The 18965-nt window shown below is 49.6% G+C and overlaps 1 protein-coding gene across 3 annotated transcripts in view; it reads right to left on the bottom strand.

Moving 5' to 3' along the window:
• LOC140421179 (uncharacterized) overlaps positions 1-18965 on the bottom strand; it is a 49981-nt gene that overhangs the window by 13151 nt on the left and 17865 nt on the right. For 2 of the 3 annotated variants that reach the window (XM_072505674.1, XM_072505673.1), the window contains exons 2-5: positions 11048-11179; positions 9321-9459; positions 7468-8428; positions 604-746 (exon numbers count right to left, since the gene is read on the bottom strand). In XM_072505674.1, coding sequence (XP_072361775.1) covers positions 604-746; positions 7468-8428; positions 9321-9459; positions 11048-11134 — 1330 coding nt within the window. In that variant the 5' untranslated portion in view covers positions 11135-11179. The remainder of the gene's footprint in view (positions 1-603; positions 747-7467; positions 8429-9320; positions 9460-11047; positions 11180-18965) is intronic. The other variant, XM_072505675.1, reaches the window with a different exon arrangement.

Genomic DNA, 18965 nt, shown 5'->3' with positions numbered 1-18965 from the left:
CTTCAGGTCCTCTGCGACCAGTGGTCTCCACGGGGGCCTGAGGTACATCACCCATGGGAATAATAATTTGGTACAGTTAGTTAAATTTGCTTTATCGTTTTGTTCTAGTTGCAATGCTCCACTAGGGGCTGTTACACCTATCATTTTTTGTTTAACTGATTGATTTTATGAGTATAGATGCCAGTTAAGGTCAGGCTTAGGATTGGCTTTGCTGTGGTATTTAAATGTGTACTTGCAATGCCAAGGCATGCAAGGCTGTCGGCCAAGTGCTGGAAAATGGGATTAGGATATGCCATTACCTCTATGGCTCTATTACTTATGGCGGCACAGTAGCACAGTCGTTAGCACTGTTGCTTTTTAGTGTCAGGGACCCGGGTGGGTGACCAGCTTGGCCAACAGTCACTGACTCCACATTCACACGACGAATGACCTTTTGTGCAATCCCAGTACTCAAATGAAAAAAGTGATTTGCAGGTTACAAAAACCTACGTGAAAGAATATAATTTGTATTTTTTTTCCTTAAACATTGTTCCATATTATAAACCACATCTTGCTTTTATTATACATTTTCCAGCTAACTTGTCATACAGCCTGTGCCCACACCATGTGTCATTGTTGCTTCATTTCCCACAATCCTGATGACACAAGAACGGTACCACTGCTTGCTTTCAGGAAGCCAGGCACACACATAGGAGTTGATCAAAGGGATGCGATGTAACGTAGCAGAGTTCTTCGAGCACTCATAGCTGCAAAAAACAAAGTAATAATAGTAATCTTTATGAGTGTCACAAGTAGGTTTACATTAACACTGCAATGAAGTTACTGTGAAAATCTCCTAGTCGCCCTGTTAGGATCATAGAATTTACAGTGCAGAAGGAGGCCATTTGGCCCATCAAGTCTACACCGGCTCTTGGAAAGAGCACCCCACCCAAGGTCAACACCTCCACCCTATCCCCATAACCCAGTAACCCCACCCAACACTAAGGGCAATTTATCATGGCCAATCCACCTAACCTGCACATCTTTGGACTGTGGGAGGAAACTGGAGCACCCGGATGAAACCCACACACACACGGGGAGGATGTGCAGACTCCGCACAGACAGTGACCCAAGCCGGAATCGAACCTGGGACCCTGGAGCTGTGAAGCAATTGTGCTATCCACAATGCTACCGTGCTGCCCGTGAGGATACACTTGAGGGAGAATTCAGAATGTCCAATTCACCTGACAAGCACCTATTTCAGGACTTGTGGGAGGAAACCGAAGCAGCCGCAGACATGGGGAGAACGTGCAGACTCCACACAGTGACCCAAGCCTGGAATCGAACCCGGGCCCCTGACGAAACAGTGCTAACGACTGTGCTACTGTGCCGCCATAAGTAATAGAGCCATAGAGGTAATGGCATATTCTAATCCCATTTTCCAGTACTTGGCCGACAGCCTTGCATTGGCCAATGCCTTGGCATTGCAACTGTACATCTAAATACTTAAATGTTATGAGGGTCTCTGCCTCCACCGCCCTTTCAGGCAGCGAGTTCCAGACTCCCACCACCCTCTGGGTGAAAACTCTTTTCCTCACATCCCCTCTAAACCTCCTGCTCCTTACCTTAAATCTATGCCCTGTGGTCATTGGCCCCTCCACCAAAGGGAAAAGTTTCTTCCTGTCCACTCTATGCTCCCCATAATTTTATATATCTCAATCATGTCCCTCCTCAGTGTCCTTTGATCCAAGGAAAACAACCCCAGTCCATCCAATCTCTCTTCACAGCTTATTCACTCCAGCCCAGACAACATCCTGTTGAATCTTCTCTGCATCCTTTCAAGTGCTTTCACATCCCTCCTATAATATGGATTCTAGAATTGCACACAATACTCTAGCTGTGGCCGTACCTCCGTTTTATACAGTTCCAGCATAACCTCCCTGCTCTTAAACTGTATGCCTCGACTAATAAAGGCAAGTATACCATATGCCTTTTTAACCACTGTATCCATCTGATTTGCTACCTTAAGGAACCTCTGATCCTTGGTGCTTCCCAGGTATTCCCTTGCCTTGTTTGTCCTGCACAAGTGCATCACCTCACACTTATCCAGATTGAATTCCATTTGCCACTGATCAGCCCACCTAACCAGCCAGTTTATATCCCTCTGTATTCTAAGGCTATCCTCCTAACTACTTACCCCCCCACCAATTTTCGTATTATCTGTCAACTTACTGGTCAACCCACCGTCATGTCCAAATCATTTATTTAAACCACAGACAGCAAGGTCCCCAACAGTGATCCCTGCGGGACCCCACTGGAAATGAAATGAAATGAAAATCGCTTATTGTCACAAGGCTTCAAATAAAGTTACTGTGAAAAGTCCCTAGTCACCACATTCCGGCGCCTGTTTGGGAAGGCTGGTACGGGAATTGAACCGTGCTGATAGCTTGCCTTGGTCTGCTATTTAGCCCTGTGCTAAACCAGCCCCTGGTTTGGACACAGGCTTCCAGTTGGAAAAACACTCCTCGACCATCACCCTCTACTTCCTGCCACTCAGCGAATTCTGGAGCCAATTTGCCAAATTTTCTTGGATCCCACGCGTTTACCTTCGATATTAGTATCCCATGTGGGGCCTTATCAAAAGCCTTGCTGAAGTCCAAGTAAACTAACTCAAATGCATTTCCCTCATCTGGGGCGTCATTCTCCGACCCCCCGCCGGGTCGGAGAATCGCCGGGGGCTGCCGTGAATCCCGCCCCCGCCGGTTGCCGAAGTCTCCGGCACCGGAGATTCGGCAGGGGCGGGAATCGCGCCGCGCCGGTTGGCGGGCCCCCCCGCTCGATTCTCCGGCCCGGATGGGCCGAAGTCCCGCCGATAAATTGCCTGTCCCGCCAGCATAAATTAAAGCACCTATTTACCGGCGGGACAAGGCGGCGTGGGAGGGCTCCGGGATCCTGGGGGGGGCGCGGGGCGATCTGACCCCGGGGGGTGCCCCCACGGTGGCCTGGCCCGCGATCGAGGCCCACCGATCCGCGGGCGGGCCTGTGCCGTGGGGGCACTCTTTCCCTTCCGCCTCCGCCACGGTCTCCACCATGGCGGAGGCGGAAGAGACTCCCTCCACTGCGCATGCGTGGGAAACTGTCAGCGGCCGCTACGCTCCCGCGCATGCGCCGCCCCGACATGTCATTTCCGCGCCAGCTGGCGGGGCAACAAAGGCCGTTTCCGCCAGCTGGCGGGGCGGAAATTCCTCCGGCGTCGGCCTAGCCCCTCAATGTTGGGGCTCGGCCCCCAAAGATGCGGAGCATTCCGCACCTTTGGGGCGGCGCGGTGCCCGTCTGATTGGCGCCGTTTTGGGCGCCAGTCGGCGGACATCGCGCCGTTTCGGGAGAATTTCGCCCCTGGTCACTTCTTTGAAAAATTCAATCAAGTTGGTCAGGCATGACCTCCCCTTAACAAAACCGCGCTGACTGTTCTTGATTAATCCCTGCCTCTTAACTGAAGATGTAATCGGTCTCTCAGAATTGCTTCCAATAGTTTCCCCACCACTGAGGAATCTCATGTTAATTTTGGCAGCTGGCTCAGTTGAGGCCTGGGAGCATGTTACCAACATATAACCTTTGGAGCAGAAGCACAACAGGAGAAGTCCACAGCAGAGGATATTTCTAGCCCCAAAAATAGCAAGTTGTGAATTAACTTTTACAAATGGAAGAATCTATGTATCCTCAGGCACCTGCTGGTCCCACACTGTTGGAAAGTTTGGTGCAGGACATGTTGGCTTAGCCCACCATTGGCAAAACAGTTTCTATCCCCATTTGACATCCTTTGTAACAGAAGCCAGTAATAACTTAAAAACTCATTTTCTTCAGGGATACAGTCACATCCATGGTCTGGAACGGCAACCAAATGTTGTGCTCTTCCGGAGACCATTACCCCTCTTCTAACTTTGCGCATGTTTTCAAAAAGTTCCATTACGTTTGGGAACTAGAATTTAGAGAATAACCTCCAACCCTTCCATACCTCAAACCCCTCCACACAAGTAATCTTGATTGTGTCAGATGAAGACCATGCTTCCAAACAAGACTGAAAACTGATGCATTTTGGTTCATGGGTTTTCCACTGGATTCATGCCACAGTTTGGCAGGAGACCGACAAAACAGCCAACTAAGTATATTCTATACCTCAACACACAGGTAATGTATAGGCATCACAGTAAGATCACAAAATGTCTTCAGACAAAAAGTTTTCAGAAAATTAATATTGCTGGATTTTTATGCTATTTTCAAGGCGTTACAAAATCTAACCTATTAATAATCTGTGGTCTGCACCGGGGCAGTTGGTGGTGGTGGAGGGTCAAATTGCATCAAATCAGTTTTTTTAAAAAAGAACAAATTGATTGAATTTGGAAAGTAAACAAAACCTCTTTGAACAAAGTAAATTGAAGAAAAGGGTTAAAAAGAAAAAAAAGGTTGATGGTGAGGGCACTTCTAGCCTCTCATTTCCCTCCCCAAGAAGCAGATATTTATGGAGGGATAGGGATGAGGCGAGTGACTGTGGAAAAAGGGAGATGGCAAGGTAGAGGGATTGAATTTTTAGTTCATAAAAAGGGGTACGGGTAGTTATAAGTATTATGTAATATTAGGATAGGGAGGAGATGGATCGGATGGGTATCCCGTAGAGTTTTATAGAAAATTCTCAGAACTGCTGGGTCCACTGTTGTGGAGGACTTTTAATGAGGCTAAGGAAAAGGGAACCCTTCCCCCGACGATGTCGCAGGCTCTGATCTCGCTCATCCTCAAGCGAGATAGGGACCCGTTGCAATGTGGCTCCTATAGGCCGATTTTGTTCCTTAATGTGGATGCCAAGCTGTTGGCCAAGATTTTGGCCACTAGGATTGAGGACTGTGTCCCAGGAGTAATCAAAGAGGATCAGACGGGGTTTGTGAAGGGCAGGCAGTTGAATACCAATGTGCGGAGGCTCCTGAATGTGATCATGATGCCCTCGGAAGGGGGGGGATGCAGAAATGGTAGCGGCAATGGACGCGGAGAAAGCCTTTGATCTGGTGGTGTGGGAGTACCTGTGGGAAGTGTTAGGCAGATTTGGGTTTGGAGAGGGATTTATAGGGTGGGTCAAATTGTTGTATCAGGCCCCGGTAGCGAGTGTGTCGACGAACCGGCTGCAGTCAGGGTACTTTAGATGACATCGAGGGACAAGGCAGGGGTGTCCCCTGTCTCCCCTCCTGTTTGCCCTGGCGATCGAGCCGCTGGCCATGGCGTTGAGGAAGTCCAGAAACTGGAGGGGGTTGGTTCGGGGTGGGGGTGGGGGGAAAGAGAAGCATCGTGTTTCACTGTATGTGGATGACCTGCTCCTGTACATTGCAGATCCGATGGAGGGGATGGGGGAGGTCATGCAGATTCTTAGGGATTTGGGAGACTTTTCGGGGTATAAGCTGAATGTTGGAAAACGCAAGCTTTTTGTGGTACGTGCGAGGGGCCAGGAAAAGAGACTGGGAGAGCTACCGCTTAAGATGGTGGAGAGGAGCTTTCGCTACTTGGGCATTCAGGTGGCTAAGTGCTGGGGTGTCCTGCACAAGCTCAATGTAGCGCGGCTGGTAGATCAGATGGAGGAGGACTTTAAGAGGTGGGACATGCTGCCGCTTTCCCTGGCGGTCAGGGTGCAGTCCGTGAAGATGACGGTCCTCCCCAGGTTTTTGTTCGTCTTCCAGTGCCTTCCCATTCTCACCCCTAAGTCCTTTTTCAAGCGGGTAAATAGGATTATTACGGGATTTGTGTGGGCAAACAGGACCCCGCGTGTAAAGAGACTGTTCTTGGATCGCAGTCGGGGGGGGGGGTTTGGCACTGCCGAACTTTTGCAGCTATTACTGGGCAGCGAATATATCCATGATTCGGAAATGGGTAATGGAGGGAGAGGGGGCGGCATGGAAACAGCTGGAAGCGGCGTCTTGTAAAGACAGTAGCTTGGGGGCACTGATAACGGCACAGTTGCAGCTTCCGCCGACGTGGTATACCACAAGCCCGGTGGTGGCGGCGACATTGAGGATCTGGGGGCAGTGGAGACGGCACAGGGGGGGAGGCAGGGGTTTCAGTCTGGGCACCGATACGGAACGGGAGGAGATAGTGAGAAAGTGAAGCGGCAGGAAATGGAAAGGGAATGAGGGGCTGGGGACAAACACAAATGATTTTGAAGGGTCTAGGGACAAGCACAAATGATTAGGAAGGGTCCTATATTATGGGGTTATATCTCCCCTGTTAACTCTATCCAAATGCTGTGGGCAGCTTTTGGTGACAACTTTTCCCATGACACCATGCAATTCCACACACCACTTCTCACATAAAAAGCCAAGAGGAAAATTGCAGAACAGATTTATATATAATTAAATACAAAAATAACAGACTTTGTCATGTTGCAATTACATGGAAGCAGGTCAGAGGCGAGGAGTCCTCCAGTGAGTAACTGATCTCCTGACTCCCGAATATTGTCCACAATCTACAAGCACAAGTCAGGAGTGTGATGGAATTCTCTCTACTTGTCTGGATGAGCGCTCCAACAGCACTCAAGAAGCTCAATACCATCCAGGACAAGGCAGCCCCCTTAATTGGCATTCCATCCACAAAGATTCACTCCCTCCACCACTGATGCACAGTAGCAGCAGTGTGTACCATCTACAAGATGCACTGCAGGAACTCACCAAGGCTCCTTAGACAGCACCGTCTAAATCCATGACCACTACCATCTAGAAGGACAAGGCAGCAGATAACTGGGAACACCACCACCTGAAAGTTCCTCTCCAAGTCACTCACCATCCTGACTTGGAATATATTGTCACTCCTTCACTGACACTGGGTTAAAATCCTGGAACTCCCTCCCCAACAGCACTATGGGTGTACCTACACAACATAGATTCATGAAGGAAGCACACCATCATCTTCCCAAGGGAAAATAGGGATGAGCAATGAATACTGCCCTCGCCTGTAAAGTCCACGTCCTATGAATGAATAACAAAAATCACAACTGACAAAAATGATGTAACTATGACAAGTATGTATTAGTAGCATTCATCAGAAATGTGAATATCAAAATTCATAATGGTAATAGCAAAAGTAAGCGGAGTTATATGCCTTTAAAAGGGGGATTGGATTATGCATGTCACCCGCGCCCAATTATCTCCCTGTCTCTCAGCATCTTTGCCTTGGTCTGACTCCCCATGTGCAACACCACAGGAATTGTACATTCCAAATTTAAAATCAGACATCACAGTCTGAGATGGAGTCCTACACTTTTATTCAGGGAGGTGAGAAAAACAAGCAATATTACACCTGTAATGTACATTGCATATCTAAGTTCTATATAATTGCCAAGTTAATGTCATTTTTGCCTCATTAAGCTCTCCAAATTCTGCTATTTTGTTCTTGCGGAATCTGTTGTTCACTCAGTCTAGATAGAAAGGCAGGAAAATTATTTAATGTACTTACTTTAATTGCCTCATCAGTTCTGGTAGCTCCTGACCAGAGTGCTGTATGTAGAAATAGTGTGGGTCAATTGCATGACTGACCCTTATCTCCAGCTCCTGCCACCGACAAAACTGGAATTCTGGGATAACAGTAGCTACAGGCAGTTCCATAGCCCTATCAACTGGTAGATTTGGAAAATGACTCGTTACTGGTTCCACTATGCTGTTTGGGTTCAAGTGTTGTTGGGGAGAAAATATATTATTTTTGGAGGTCAGCACTTGTTCAATTGGATTTGATTGGCTCAAAGCATCTTTCTGGTTTGAGCATTCTGGAGTTGCAGCAGCATCAAGAGTTGAGAAAACTTGTCCATTAGATGTCTTTTCCCCTTCAGATTCAAAAGAGCCATTAGTGTCACTGTCCGATGTAGTAAATTCAAAAGTGTCCCAAACTTCCCATTCCGATCGAACTATATATGTTTGATTGTCATTTGAAGACTTGCTTTTGTTAGAAAAGATACAAGGATCTTCTTTTTTCAAGGGCAGGCTTGTGTAACTAGAGCTTTCAGTCGAATATTTGTCATCTACTTTTGTTACAATAAGCTCTTTGTAGTGATTGGTTGATAGAACTTCTTCTGGAGATTGATCCGTCTCTGAAGACAGACTTTTAATTAATGGGTAACTACCACTGGAATGTTTCACAAATTGTTCTTCCTTTTGCCATTGAGATTCTGATGTTTTGTCCTCGCAAGACACACCAATTACCCTGGAAGTGTTGATTTTGGCGGTGTCAATTTTGGGACTACAGATGCCGGATTCCTTTTGAATACACATGCTTAGATTTTTCTTAACACCTGTTGGAAAATCTTCTGGAACTAAACTATCAACAGAACTTTTGGAACCAGATGCAGGAACTCCAATAGAAAGATGTTTCTCAGTTGGAGTCTGTTGCCCAGTCATCAGAATTCCTAGTTGAAACAAGATGCCTGTAATGGCAGACAAAGCCTTAATGAGGAATGGAAAAATAGCTTAAAGGTAACATCAATTTCCGTTAAATTTTGGCACGATCTTTTAAACAATTAACGTTTAGCAATATGTTTTGACAATTTAATTTAAAGCACTAGAAAATAATGTCCCTTTAATTTCCTACGGGAGCACTTTCATTTTTTTGTTTACGTAGTAACTTGTATAATTGATCTCAAACTTAACTCTTATAATGATCCTGACAGAATGTGAATTTACAACCTAAGGGGATGGGCCAAGAACAGTGCCAAAAGGGTCAAGAAAAAAGAGACTAGAATGTGATTTGAAGCTCAGTTTTAATTTGCAGTGCCGCATATAACTATTTCCAGCATCTATCTGTATCATTGAACCTTTAAAAGGCTTGAGAAGAGTTACACTGTAAAGCGTCACATTTGTAAGGCAAGTAAATTGAGAGCAATCCAAATAATAACATATTTGCTAAGTTATCAGCAGCTAAGTCTGAAAGAATCAAAATCAAAAGTAGTCAGAGGTGGTGTGTGTGTGTGTGTGTGTGGTGGGGAGGGGGGGGTGGGGTGGGGGTGGGGGGAGAGAAAATCAGGCAATCAACTCATTTTTTTTCCAAAGATTAATACTAACAAAGCAGCAGTGCCATAAACCTAAACAATTTCAGTTTTTCCCTTTGCTCTGTTGGAAATACGATTTGTAACAGAAACAAAATAAATACAATGGTGAAAAGCCAATTCCTAGTCTCTAGAATTTTACAATCAGTACATTCCAGCAGGTACGCCCTAAAAAAAGGCAAAGATGTTCAGGTAAAAAGCAGATTACTTAAGTTTCTTCTGACATATATTAACATTTGACATTTTAGAGATTCAGTTACAAGTGATGAGTTACCCGTTTTAGTTTCTTGAAATCTTTTGTACAATTCGTTACTTGAACTACAAAGCTGGCAAAGTTGATCATGGACAATTTCATAATTTTTACAGAAATCCTCTTCAGACGTAATGGTAATCTTCTGAATATTCGATCTCACCTGTAAAGATATATTTTGACGAATCAATTTGAGCCAACAATTTACATTTATATAGTACCTTTAACATAGTAAAATGTTCCTATTATAAAAAAGTTCAAGGATAAGCTGGCGCCCCTGATGATGGGGATGTTTGAAGAGGCGATAGGGAAGGGAGTGTTGCCACAAACATTGGGGCAGGCATCGATTTCACTGTTGCTAAAAAAAGATAAGGATCTGACGGAGTGTGGGTTGTATAGGCCCATATCACTTCTGAATGTGGACACAAAAGTATTGGCGAATGTACTGGTGGGAAGGCTGGAGGAGTGCCTCCGAAGGTGATAGGTGAGGATCAGACAGGGTTCGTGAGAGGCAGCTCCTTTCGAACATTAGGAGGGTATTGAACGTCGTTCTGGCACCGGCGGAGGGGAAGGAAACAGAGGTGGTTGTGGCATTGGACGCTGAGAAGGTGTTTGACTGGGTAGAATGGGGGTACTTGATGGCAGTTCTGGAGCGGTTTGGGATTGGACCAAGATTTGTGAACTGTGTAAAGCTACTATATAAGGAGCCAAGGGCGAGTGTCCGCACAAATAACATCAGCTCGAGATACTTTTCTCTCCACCGTGGGACGAGGCAGGGATGTCCTATGTCCCGGGGGGGGGGGGCAGGGACTCACTTTAGGTATCTGGGGGTGCAGGTTGCCTGGGAGTGGGGAGGCTTCGCAGGTACATCTCTAGTTTGGTGGGGAGAGTGAAAGCTTATCTGGCAAGGTGGGCTGGTCTCCCTCTGTCACTGGCGGGTCGGGTACAGGCGGTTAAAATGAATGTGTTGCCGCGATTTCTGTTTATTTTTCAATGCATACCGATTTTTCTGCCAAAGGCTTTTTTCAGTGAGATTGAGGGAAGGATTACCAAGTTCATATGGGGAGGGAAGGTGGCCAGAGTGAGAAAGGTGCTGCTGCAGAGGGGAAGGTAGGCAGGGGGTTTGGGTCTTCCGAACCTGATGTACTACTACTGGGCGGCGAATGTGGAGAAGGTGCGGAGCTGGTTCAGAGGGGTTGATTCCCAGTGGGTCAGAATGGAGGAGTGTTTGTGCAGGGGGTCGGGACTGAAAGCACTAGCAACAGCGCCGCTCCCGATAGCTCCGGGGAAATACTCAGGGAGTCCGGTAATAATAGCTTCATTGAGAATTTGGAGGCAGTTTCGCCAACACTTCGGGTTGGGGGCAGGGTCAAGGGAAATGCCGATTCGGGGGAACCACAGATTTGAGCCAGGGAGGTGGGATGGAAATTTTCGGAAATGGGAGGAGAAGGGGATTAAGACGCGAAAAGATTTGTTTCTTAGGGGTCGTTTGCAGGACTGAAGGAGCTGGAAGCGAAGTATGGGCTGGAGCGGAGGGGGGGGGGGTGATGTTTAGATACATGCAGATTCGAGATTTTGCCAAAAAGGAGATACAGAGCTTCCCAGTGGAACCGGCCTTCATTTGAATGTCAGTAATTATATTAGCAAAGTATCTTGATAATAGAAACAAATAAAAATGTTACTGCTATAAACAAGTTAAACTATTCTATTCCTTGGGGATCTACAGTTAATTGAAAATTACAGTAACATACCCATTCAGCTAGCGGTCCCAGCTCTTTGCTAATGGCCTTCTGGTAATTTTCAATTATCATCAGCTGGTAGCAAAGGGTACGTTTCATTTTTTCTACTGGAGTAGCATGCTTCTGCTTCGTAAGCACAGTTCTCTAGCAAAATAAAGTAGTATGTATTGTTATTGGAAATATGGAAAAATGTGTCATTTGAAACATGGAAGTCTGGCAATATCTGGTCTGAGAGAATACAGAGCAAGATCCCACAAAGGGTTAACAGCAGCTGTCAGGGAAGGAATGTAAAATGCAGATATCCTTGGTCAAGCAGGCTTAGCAAACAAGACAAACAGGATTTTGAATGAAGCCAAAGAAAATGGCTCACACCTTCATTGAAAGTAACTAACTTAGTAAGGAACTGGAAAAGAAAGGATGAGATTCTAGGTGTGAAAATTTGCTAATACCAGTGTGGTGGTATGTATTAAGGGTAATACGGTACACCATGAATGCAGAGGAGCCATTGGAGGACAGATGCTGGATCCCGATTGGATCCGCCGCCTACTGGGCTCCACCCAGATAGGCGGGGTATAAGAACCTGGGTTTAATCCCCGCAGCTGCATTCTGTGACTGAGCTGCTGGGGAACGGGTCTGAACAAGTCTGCTCAATAAAGCCTCAATTGAAGTTCTTTACGTCTCGCCTCGTGTGTGATCGATGGTGCTACAATTTATTGAGCAGACTTAAAAAGGAATATGGAGCTCCGGATCACCCCGGAGTGCCTGCGAATCGGCCCCCACGCAGCTAACGCAGCATCAGCGTTTAAACACTGGCTGATGTCCTTTGAGGGATACCTCCGAACGGCCCCCGGCAGACCAACAGAAGACCAGAAGATGCAGGTCCTGCATTCCAGGGTGATCAGAGACGCTTACGTAGCAGGTTTGGCATCGTCGCAAATTCGCCAGAGACTTTTTTTTTTTTTTTAAATAATATTTTATTGAAAATTTTTGGTCAACCAACACAGTACATTGTGCATCCTTTACACAACATTATACCAATACAGATAATAATGACCTTTTTTATTTAAACAAGAACAAAAGAAAACAACAACAAATAAATAAATATTAAATAACAAAAAATAAAAGCTAGCCCTAATTGGCAACTGCCTTGTCTCAGGCCACCCCCCCCCCCCACCCCCCTCACACCCCCCCACCCTCACACCCCCCACCCCCCCCCCCACCTCACACCCCCCCTCACACCCCCCACCCCCCCCCCCCCCCACCCCCCACCCCCCCCCCCCCCACCCCCCCCGGTTTGAGGGCAGTTCTGGCGCCAATCTTGAGCCGTGTTCCAGTCATATGTGCCCTGTGTAATACCTTAAACTGAATCAGGCTTAGCCTGGCGCACGAGGACGACGAGTTTACCCTGTTTAGGGCATCTGCCCACATCCCCTCCTCAATCTCCTCCCCTAGCTCTTCTTCCCATTTCCCTTTTAGTTCGTCCATCATAGTCTCCCCTTCGTCTCTCATTTCCCTATATATATCCGACACCTTACCGTCCCCCACCCATTTCTTTGAGATGACTCTGTCCTGCACCTCTTGTGTCGGGAGCTGCGGGAATTCCCTCACCTGCTGCCTCGCAAAAGCCCTCAATTGCATGTACCTGAATGCATTCCCTTGGGGCAACCCATATTTCTCGGTCAGCGCTCCCAGACTCGCAAACTTCCCATCCACAAATAGATCTTTCAATTGCGTTATACCTGCTCTTTGCCACATTCCATATCCCCCATCCATTCCCCCCGGGGCAAACCTATGGTTGTTTCTTATCGGGGACCCCCCCAGTGCTCCGGTCTTTCCCCTATGTCGTCTCCACTGTCCCCAAATCTTCAGTGTAGCTACCACCACCGGACTCGTGGTATAGTTCCTTGGTGAGAACGGCAATGGGGCTGTCACCATAGCCTGCAGGCTGGTCCCCCTACAGGACGCCCTCTCTAATCTCTTCCACGCCGCTCCTTCCTCCTCTCCCATCCACTTACTCACCATTGAAATATTAGCGGCCCAATAATACTCACTTAGGCTCGGTAGTGCCAGCCCCCCCCTATCCCTACTACGCTGTAAGAATCCCTTCCTCACTCTCGGAGTCTTCCCGGCCCAAACAAAACCCATAATACTCTTTTCTATCCTTTTGAAAAAAGCCTTCGTGATCACCACCGGGAGACACTGAAACACAAAAAGGAATCTCGGGAGGACCACCATCTTAACTGCCTGCACCCTCCCTGCCATTGACAATGCTACCATGTCCCATCTCTTGAAATCTTCCTCCATCTGTTCCACCAACCGCGTCAAATTTAGCCTGTGCAATGTGCCCCAATTCTTAGCTATCTGGATCCCCAGGTAACGAAAGTCTCTTGTTACCTTCCTCAACGGTAGGTCTTCTATTTCTCTACTCTGCTCCCCTGGATGCACCACAAACAGCTCACTCTTTCCCATGTTCAATTTATACCCTGAAAAATCCCCAAACTCCCCAAGTATCCGCATTATTTCTGGCATCCCCTCCGCTGGATCCGCCACATATAGTAGCAGATCATCCGCATATAAAGATACCCGGTGTTCTTCTCCTCCCCTAAGTATTCCCCTCCATCCCTTGGAACCTCTCAGCGCTATCGCCAGGGGCTCAATCGCCAGTGCAAACAGTAATGGGGACAGAGGACATCCCTGCCTTGTCCCTCTATGGAGCCGAAAATATGCCGATCCCCGTCCATTCGTGACCACACTCGCCACTGGGGCCCTATACAACAGCTGCACCCATCTAACATACCCCTCTCCGAACCCAAATCTCCTCAACACCTCCCACAGATAATCCCACTCCACTCTATCAAATGCTTTCTCGGCATCCATCGCCACTACTATCTCCGTTTCACCCTCTGGTGGGGCCATCATCATTACTCCTAACAACCTCCGTATGTTCGTGTTCAGCTGTCTCCCCTTCACAAACCCAGTTTGGTCCTCATGAACCACCCCCGGGACACATTCCTCTATTCTCATTGCCATTACCTTGGCCAAGACCTTGGCATCTACATTGAGGAGGGAGATTGGTCTGTAGGACCCGCATTGTAGCGGATCCTTTTCCTTCTTTAAAAGAAGCGATATCGTTGCTTCTGACATAGTCGGGGGCAGTTGTCCCCTTTCCTTTGCCTCGTTGAAGGTCCTCGTCAGTAGCCGGGCGAGCAAGTCCAAATATTTTCTGTAAAATTCAACTGGGAATCCGTCCGGTCCCGGGGCCTTTCCCGTCTGCATGTTCCTAATTCCTTTCACCACTTCTTCTACCGTGATCTGTGCTCCCAATCCCATCCTTTCCTGCTCTTCCACCGTGGGAATTTCCAGCCGATCCAAAAACTCCATCATTCTCTCCCTCCCATCCGGGGGTTGAGCTTCATACAATTTTTTATAAAATGTCTTAAACACTTCATTCACTCTCTCCGCTCCCCGCTCCGTCTCTCCATCTTCATCTCTCACCCCCCCTATTTCCCTCGCTGCTCCCCTTTTCCTCAATTGGTGTGCCAGCAATCTGCTCGCCTTCTCTCCATATTCATACTGTACACCCTGCGCCTTCCTCCATTGTGCCTCTGCAGTGCCTGTGGTCAGCAAGTCAAATTCCACATGCAGCCTTTGCCTTTCCCTATACAGTCCCTCCTCCGGTGCTTCCGCATACTGTCTGTCCACCCTCAAAAGTTCTTGCAACAACCGCTCCCGTTCCTTACTCTCCTGCTTCCCTTTATGTGTCCTTATTGATATCAGCTCCCCCCTAACCACCGCCTTCAACGCCTCCCAGACCACTCCCACCTGAACCTCCCCATTGTCATTGAGTTCCAAGTACTTTTCAATGCATCCCCTCACCCTTAAGCACACCCCCTCATCCGCCATTAGTCCCATATCCATTCTCCAGGGTGGACGCCCTCTTGTTTCCTCCCCTATCTCCAAGTCTACCCAGTGTGGGGCATGATCCGAAATGGCTATAGCCGTATATTCCGTTCCCCTCACCCTCGGGATCAATGCCCTACCCAACACAAAAAAGTCTATGCGTGAATAGACTTTATGGACATAGGAGAAAAACGAGAACTCCTTACTCCTAGGTCTACTGAATCTCCACGGGTCCACCCCTCCCATCTGCTCCATAAAATCCTTAAGCACCTTGGCTGCTGCCGGCCTCCTACCAGTCCTGGACTTCGACCTATCCAGCCTTGGTTCCAACACCGTGTTAAAGTCTCCCCCCATTATCAGCTTTCCGGTCTCTAGGTCTGGGATGCGTCCTAGCATTCGCCTCATAAAATTGGCATCGTCCCAATTCGGGGCATACACGTTTACCAACACCACCATCTCTCCCTGTAATTTGCCACTCACCATCACGTATCTGCCCCCGTTATCCGCCACTATAGTCTTTGCCTCGAACATTACCCGCTTCCCCACTAATATAGCCACCCCCCTGTTTTTCGCATCCAGCCCCGAATGGAACACCTGCCCTACCCATCCTTTGCGCAACCTAACCTGATCTATCAGTTTCAGGTGCGTTTCCTGTAACATGACCACATCTGCTTTAAGTTTCTTAAGGTGTGCGAGTACTCGTGCCCTCTTTATCGGCCCGTTAAGCCCCCTCACGTTCCACGTGATCAGCCGAGTTGGGGGGCTTCCCCCCCCCCCCCCCCCTTGCCGGTTAGCCATCATCTTTTTCCAGCTTCTCGCCCAGTTCCCACGCGGCTGTATTTCTCCCAGACGGTGCCCCCCCGCCCATCCTTTCCCGCACCCACTCCCCCCTTTCCCCAGCAGCAGCAACCCAGTAATTCCCCCCTCCCCCCCCCCCCCCGCTAGACCCCCCGCTAGCGTAATTACTCCCCCCATGTTGCTCCCAGAAGTCAGCAAACTCTGGCTGACCTCGGCTTCCCCCCGTGATCACGGCTCGCCCCGTGCGGCGCCCCCTCCTTCCTGCTTCTCTATTCCCGCCATAATTATCATAGCGCGGGAACCAAGCCCGCGCCTCTCCCTCGGCCCCGCCTCCCATGGCCAACGCCCCATCTCCTCTCCCTCCCCACCTCCCCCCATCACCACCTGTGGGAGAAAGAAAAGTTACCATACCGCAGGATTAATCATACAATCCCTCTTCGCCCCCCCCCCCCCCCCCCCCCCCCCCACTCGTCCCACCACTTTGTCCAAACGTTCATTTTCGTAGTCCAATCATTCCAATTTTTCTTCTACAATAAAAGTCCACGCTTCATCCGCCGTCTCAAAGTAGTGGTGCCTCCCTTGATATGTGACCCACAGTCTTGCCGGTTGCAGCATTCCAAACTTTATCTTTTTTTTGTGAAGTACCGCTTTGGCCCGATTAAAGCTCGCCCTCCTTCTCGCCACCTCCGCACTCCAATCTTGATAGACGCGGATCACCGCGTTCTCCCATTTACTACACCGAGTTTTCTTCGCCCATCTAAGGACCATTTCTCTATCCTTAAAACGGAGAAATCTCACCACTATGGCTCTGGGAGCTTCTCCTGCTCTCGGTCCTCGCACCATAACTCGGTATGCTCCCTCCACCTCCAACGGACCCGTCGGGGCCTCCACTCCCATTAACGAGTGCAGCATCGTGCTCACATATGCCCCGACGTCCGCCCCCTCCACACCTTCAGGAAGGCCAAGAATCCTCAAGTTGTTCCTCCTTGCGTTATTTTCCAGTGCCTCCAACCTCTCCACAGATCGTTTCTGGTGTGCCTCCTGTATCTCCGACTTCACCACCAGGCCCTGTATGTCGTTTTCATTCTCTGCTGCTTTCGCCTTCACGACCCGAAGCTCCTGCTCCTGGGTCTTTTGTTCCTCTTTCAGCCCTTCAATCGCCTGTAATATCGGGGCCAACAACTCTTTCTTCATTTCCTTTTTTATCTCCTCCACGCAGCGTTTCAAAAACTCTTGTTGTTCAGGGCCCCATATGAAACTGCCACCTTCCGACGCCATCTTGGTTTCTGCTTGCCTTCCTTGCCGTTGTTCCAAAGGATCCGCTGCAATCCGGCCACTTTCCTCTCCTTTTTCCATCCGTGTCCAGGGGGAACACCCTTCTGGTTTACCGCACGGTGTTTTCAGCCGTTAAAATTGCCGTTGGGGCTCCTATCAAGAGCCCAAAAGTCCGTTTCACAGGGAGCTGCCGAAACGTGCGACTCAGCTGGTCATCGCCGCACCCGGAAGTCCCGCCAGGGACTTTTAGAGAAAGACTCTCTCGGACTCACAGAGGTACGGGCCCTTGCAGCCTCCCTCGACGTGGCCTCCCAAAACGCCCGCGCCTATGCCCCCGACCGCGCTGCAGCCCTTTGGGCTCCGTGGACCCCCGCCGCGACCGACCCCCCGGCAACCCCAACCCCTCCGCAAGCGTACGCAGCCAGAATCCCAGACCACCCGGGGGGCCCCGCTGCTACTTTTGCAGGCAGCCAAAACACCCCCGCCAGCGCTGCCCGGCCCGCTCGGCCACCTGCAAAAGCTGCGGTAAAAAGGGTCACTACACAGCGGTGTGCCAGCCCCGTGGGGTCGCCGCTATCTCCGGGGAACAAATGGGACCACGGGCTCAACCCCCCCCCCCGCCAGCGACCCACGGGCGGCCAACGGGCGCCGCCATTTTGGACCCCGGACACCATGAGGGGGGGACGGGCGCCGCCATCTTCCTACCCACAGGCCGCGTGTGATCCATGGGAGCGGCCATTTTGTCCACCCCCGGCCACGTGCGACTCATGTGAGCGGCCATTTTGTCCACCTCCGACCGCGTGCGATCCATGGACGCCGCCATCTTGGCTGACAGGCAAGGACCACAGCGTGGACGGCGCCACACTGCCTGAAGACAACGATCTGATACACCAACCACGCTTGGCATCGGTGACCCTCGACCAGTCACGGCCCCGGACCCTCCAGACGACAACGACAAAGGTGCTGGTGAACGGGCACGAGACGCCGTGTTTGATCGACTCGGGGAGCACGGAGAGTTTTATTCACGGACACGGTAAGACGCTGTTCCCTTGTAATTCGGCCAAGCACCCCAAATTTTTTCCTGGCGGCGGGGTCCCACTCCATTGAAATCAAAGGGTTCTGCACCGCAAACCTAATGGTGCAGGGGAGAGAGTTCAAAAATTACCGGCTGTACGTCCTTCCCCACCTCTGCACTCCAACCTGGGGTTGGACTTCCAATGCAACCTCCAGAGCTTAACATTCAAATTTGGCGGCCCTATACCCCCACTGACTATCTGCGGCCTCGCGACACTCAAGGTCGAACCGCCCTCCCTGTTTGCGAACCTCACCCCAGATTGCAAACCCGTCACCACTAGGAGCAGACGGTACAGCACCCAGGACCGGACGTTTATCAGGTCCGAAGTCCAGCGGCTGCTGCAGGAAGGCATAACCCAGGCCAGCAATAGTCCCTGGAGAGCCCAGGTGGTCGTAGTGAAGACAGGGGAGAAGCAAAGGATGGTCGTAGACTACAGTCAGACCATCAACAGGTACAGGCAGCTAGATGCGTACCCTCTTCCCCGCATATCCGACATGGTCAATCGGATTGCACAGTACAAGGTCTTCTCCACCGTGGACCTTAGGTCCGCCTACCACCAGCTCCCCATTCGCCCCGGTGATCGCAAATACACTGCCTTCGAAGCAGACGGGCGGCTATACCACTTCTTAAGGGTTCCATTCGGCGTCACGAACGGAGTCTCGGTCTTCCAACGGGAGATGGACCAAATGGTCGACCAGCACGGTTTACAGGCCACGTTCCCGTACCTCGACAAAGTCACCATCTGCGGCCACGACCAGCAGGACCACAACGCCAACCTCCGCAAATTCCTCCAGACCGCTAACGCCCTCAACCTCACCTACAACAAGGAAAAATGCGTGTTTAGCACCGACCGTCTAGCCATCCTTGGCTACGTAGTGCGTA

Source organism: Scyliorhinus torazame, chromosome 5, assembly GCF_047496885.1.
Source record: "Scyliorhinus torazame isolate Kashiwa2021f chromosome 5, sScyTor2.1, whole genome shotgun sequence".
In the NCBI taxonomy this organism is placed as follows: Eukaryota; Metazoa; Chordata; class Chondrichthyes; order Carcharhiniformes; family Scyliorhinidae; genus Scyliorhinus; species Scyliorhinus torazame.
The sequence above is the reverse complement of the archived record's forward strand: the minus strand, read 5'-3'. Positions and strand labels throughout refer to the sequence as shown.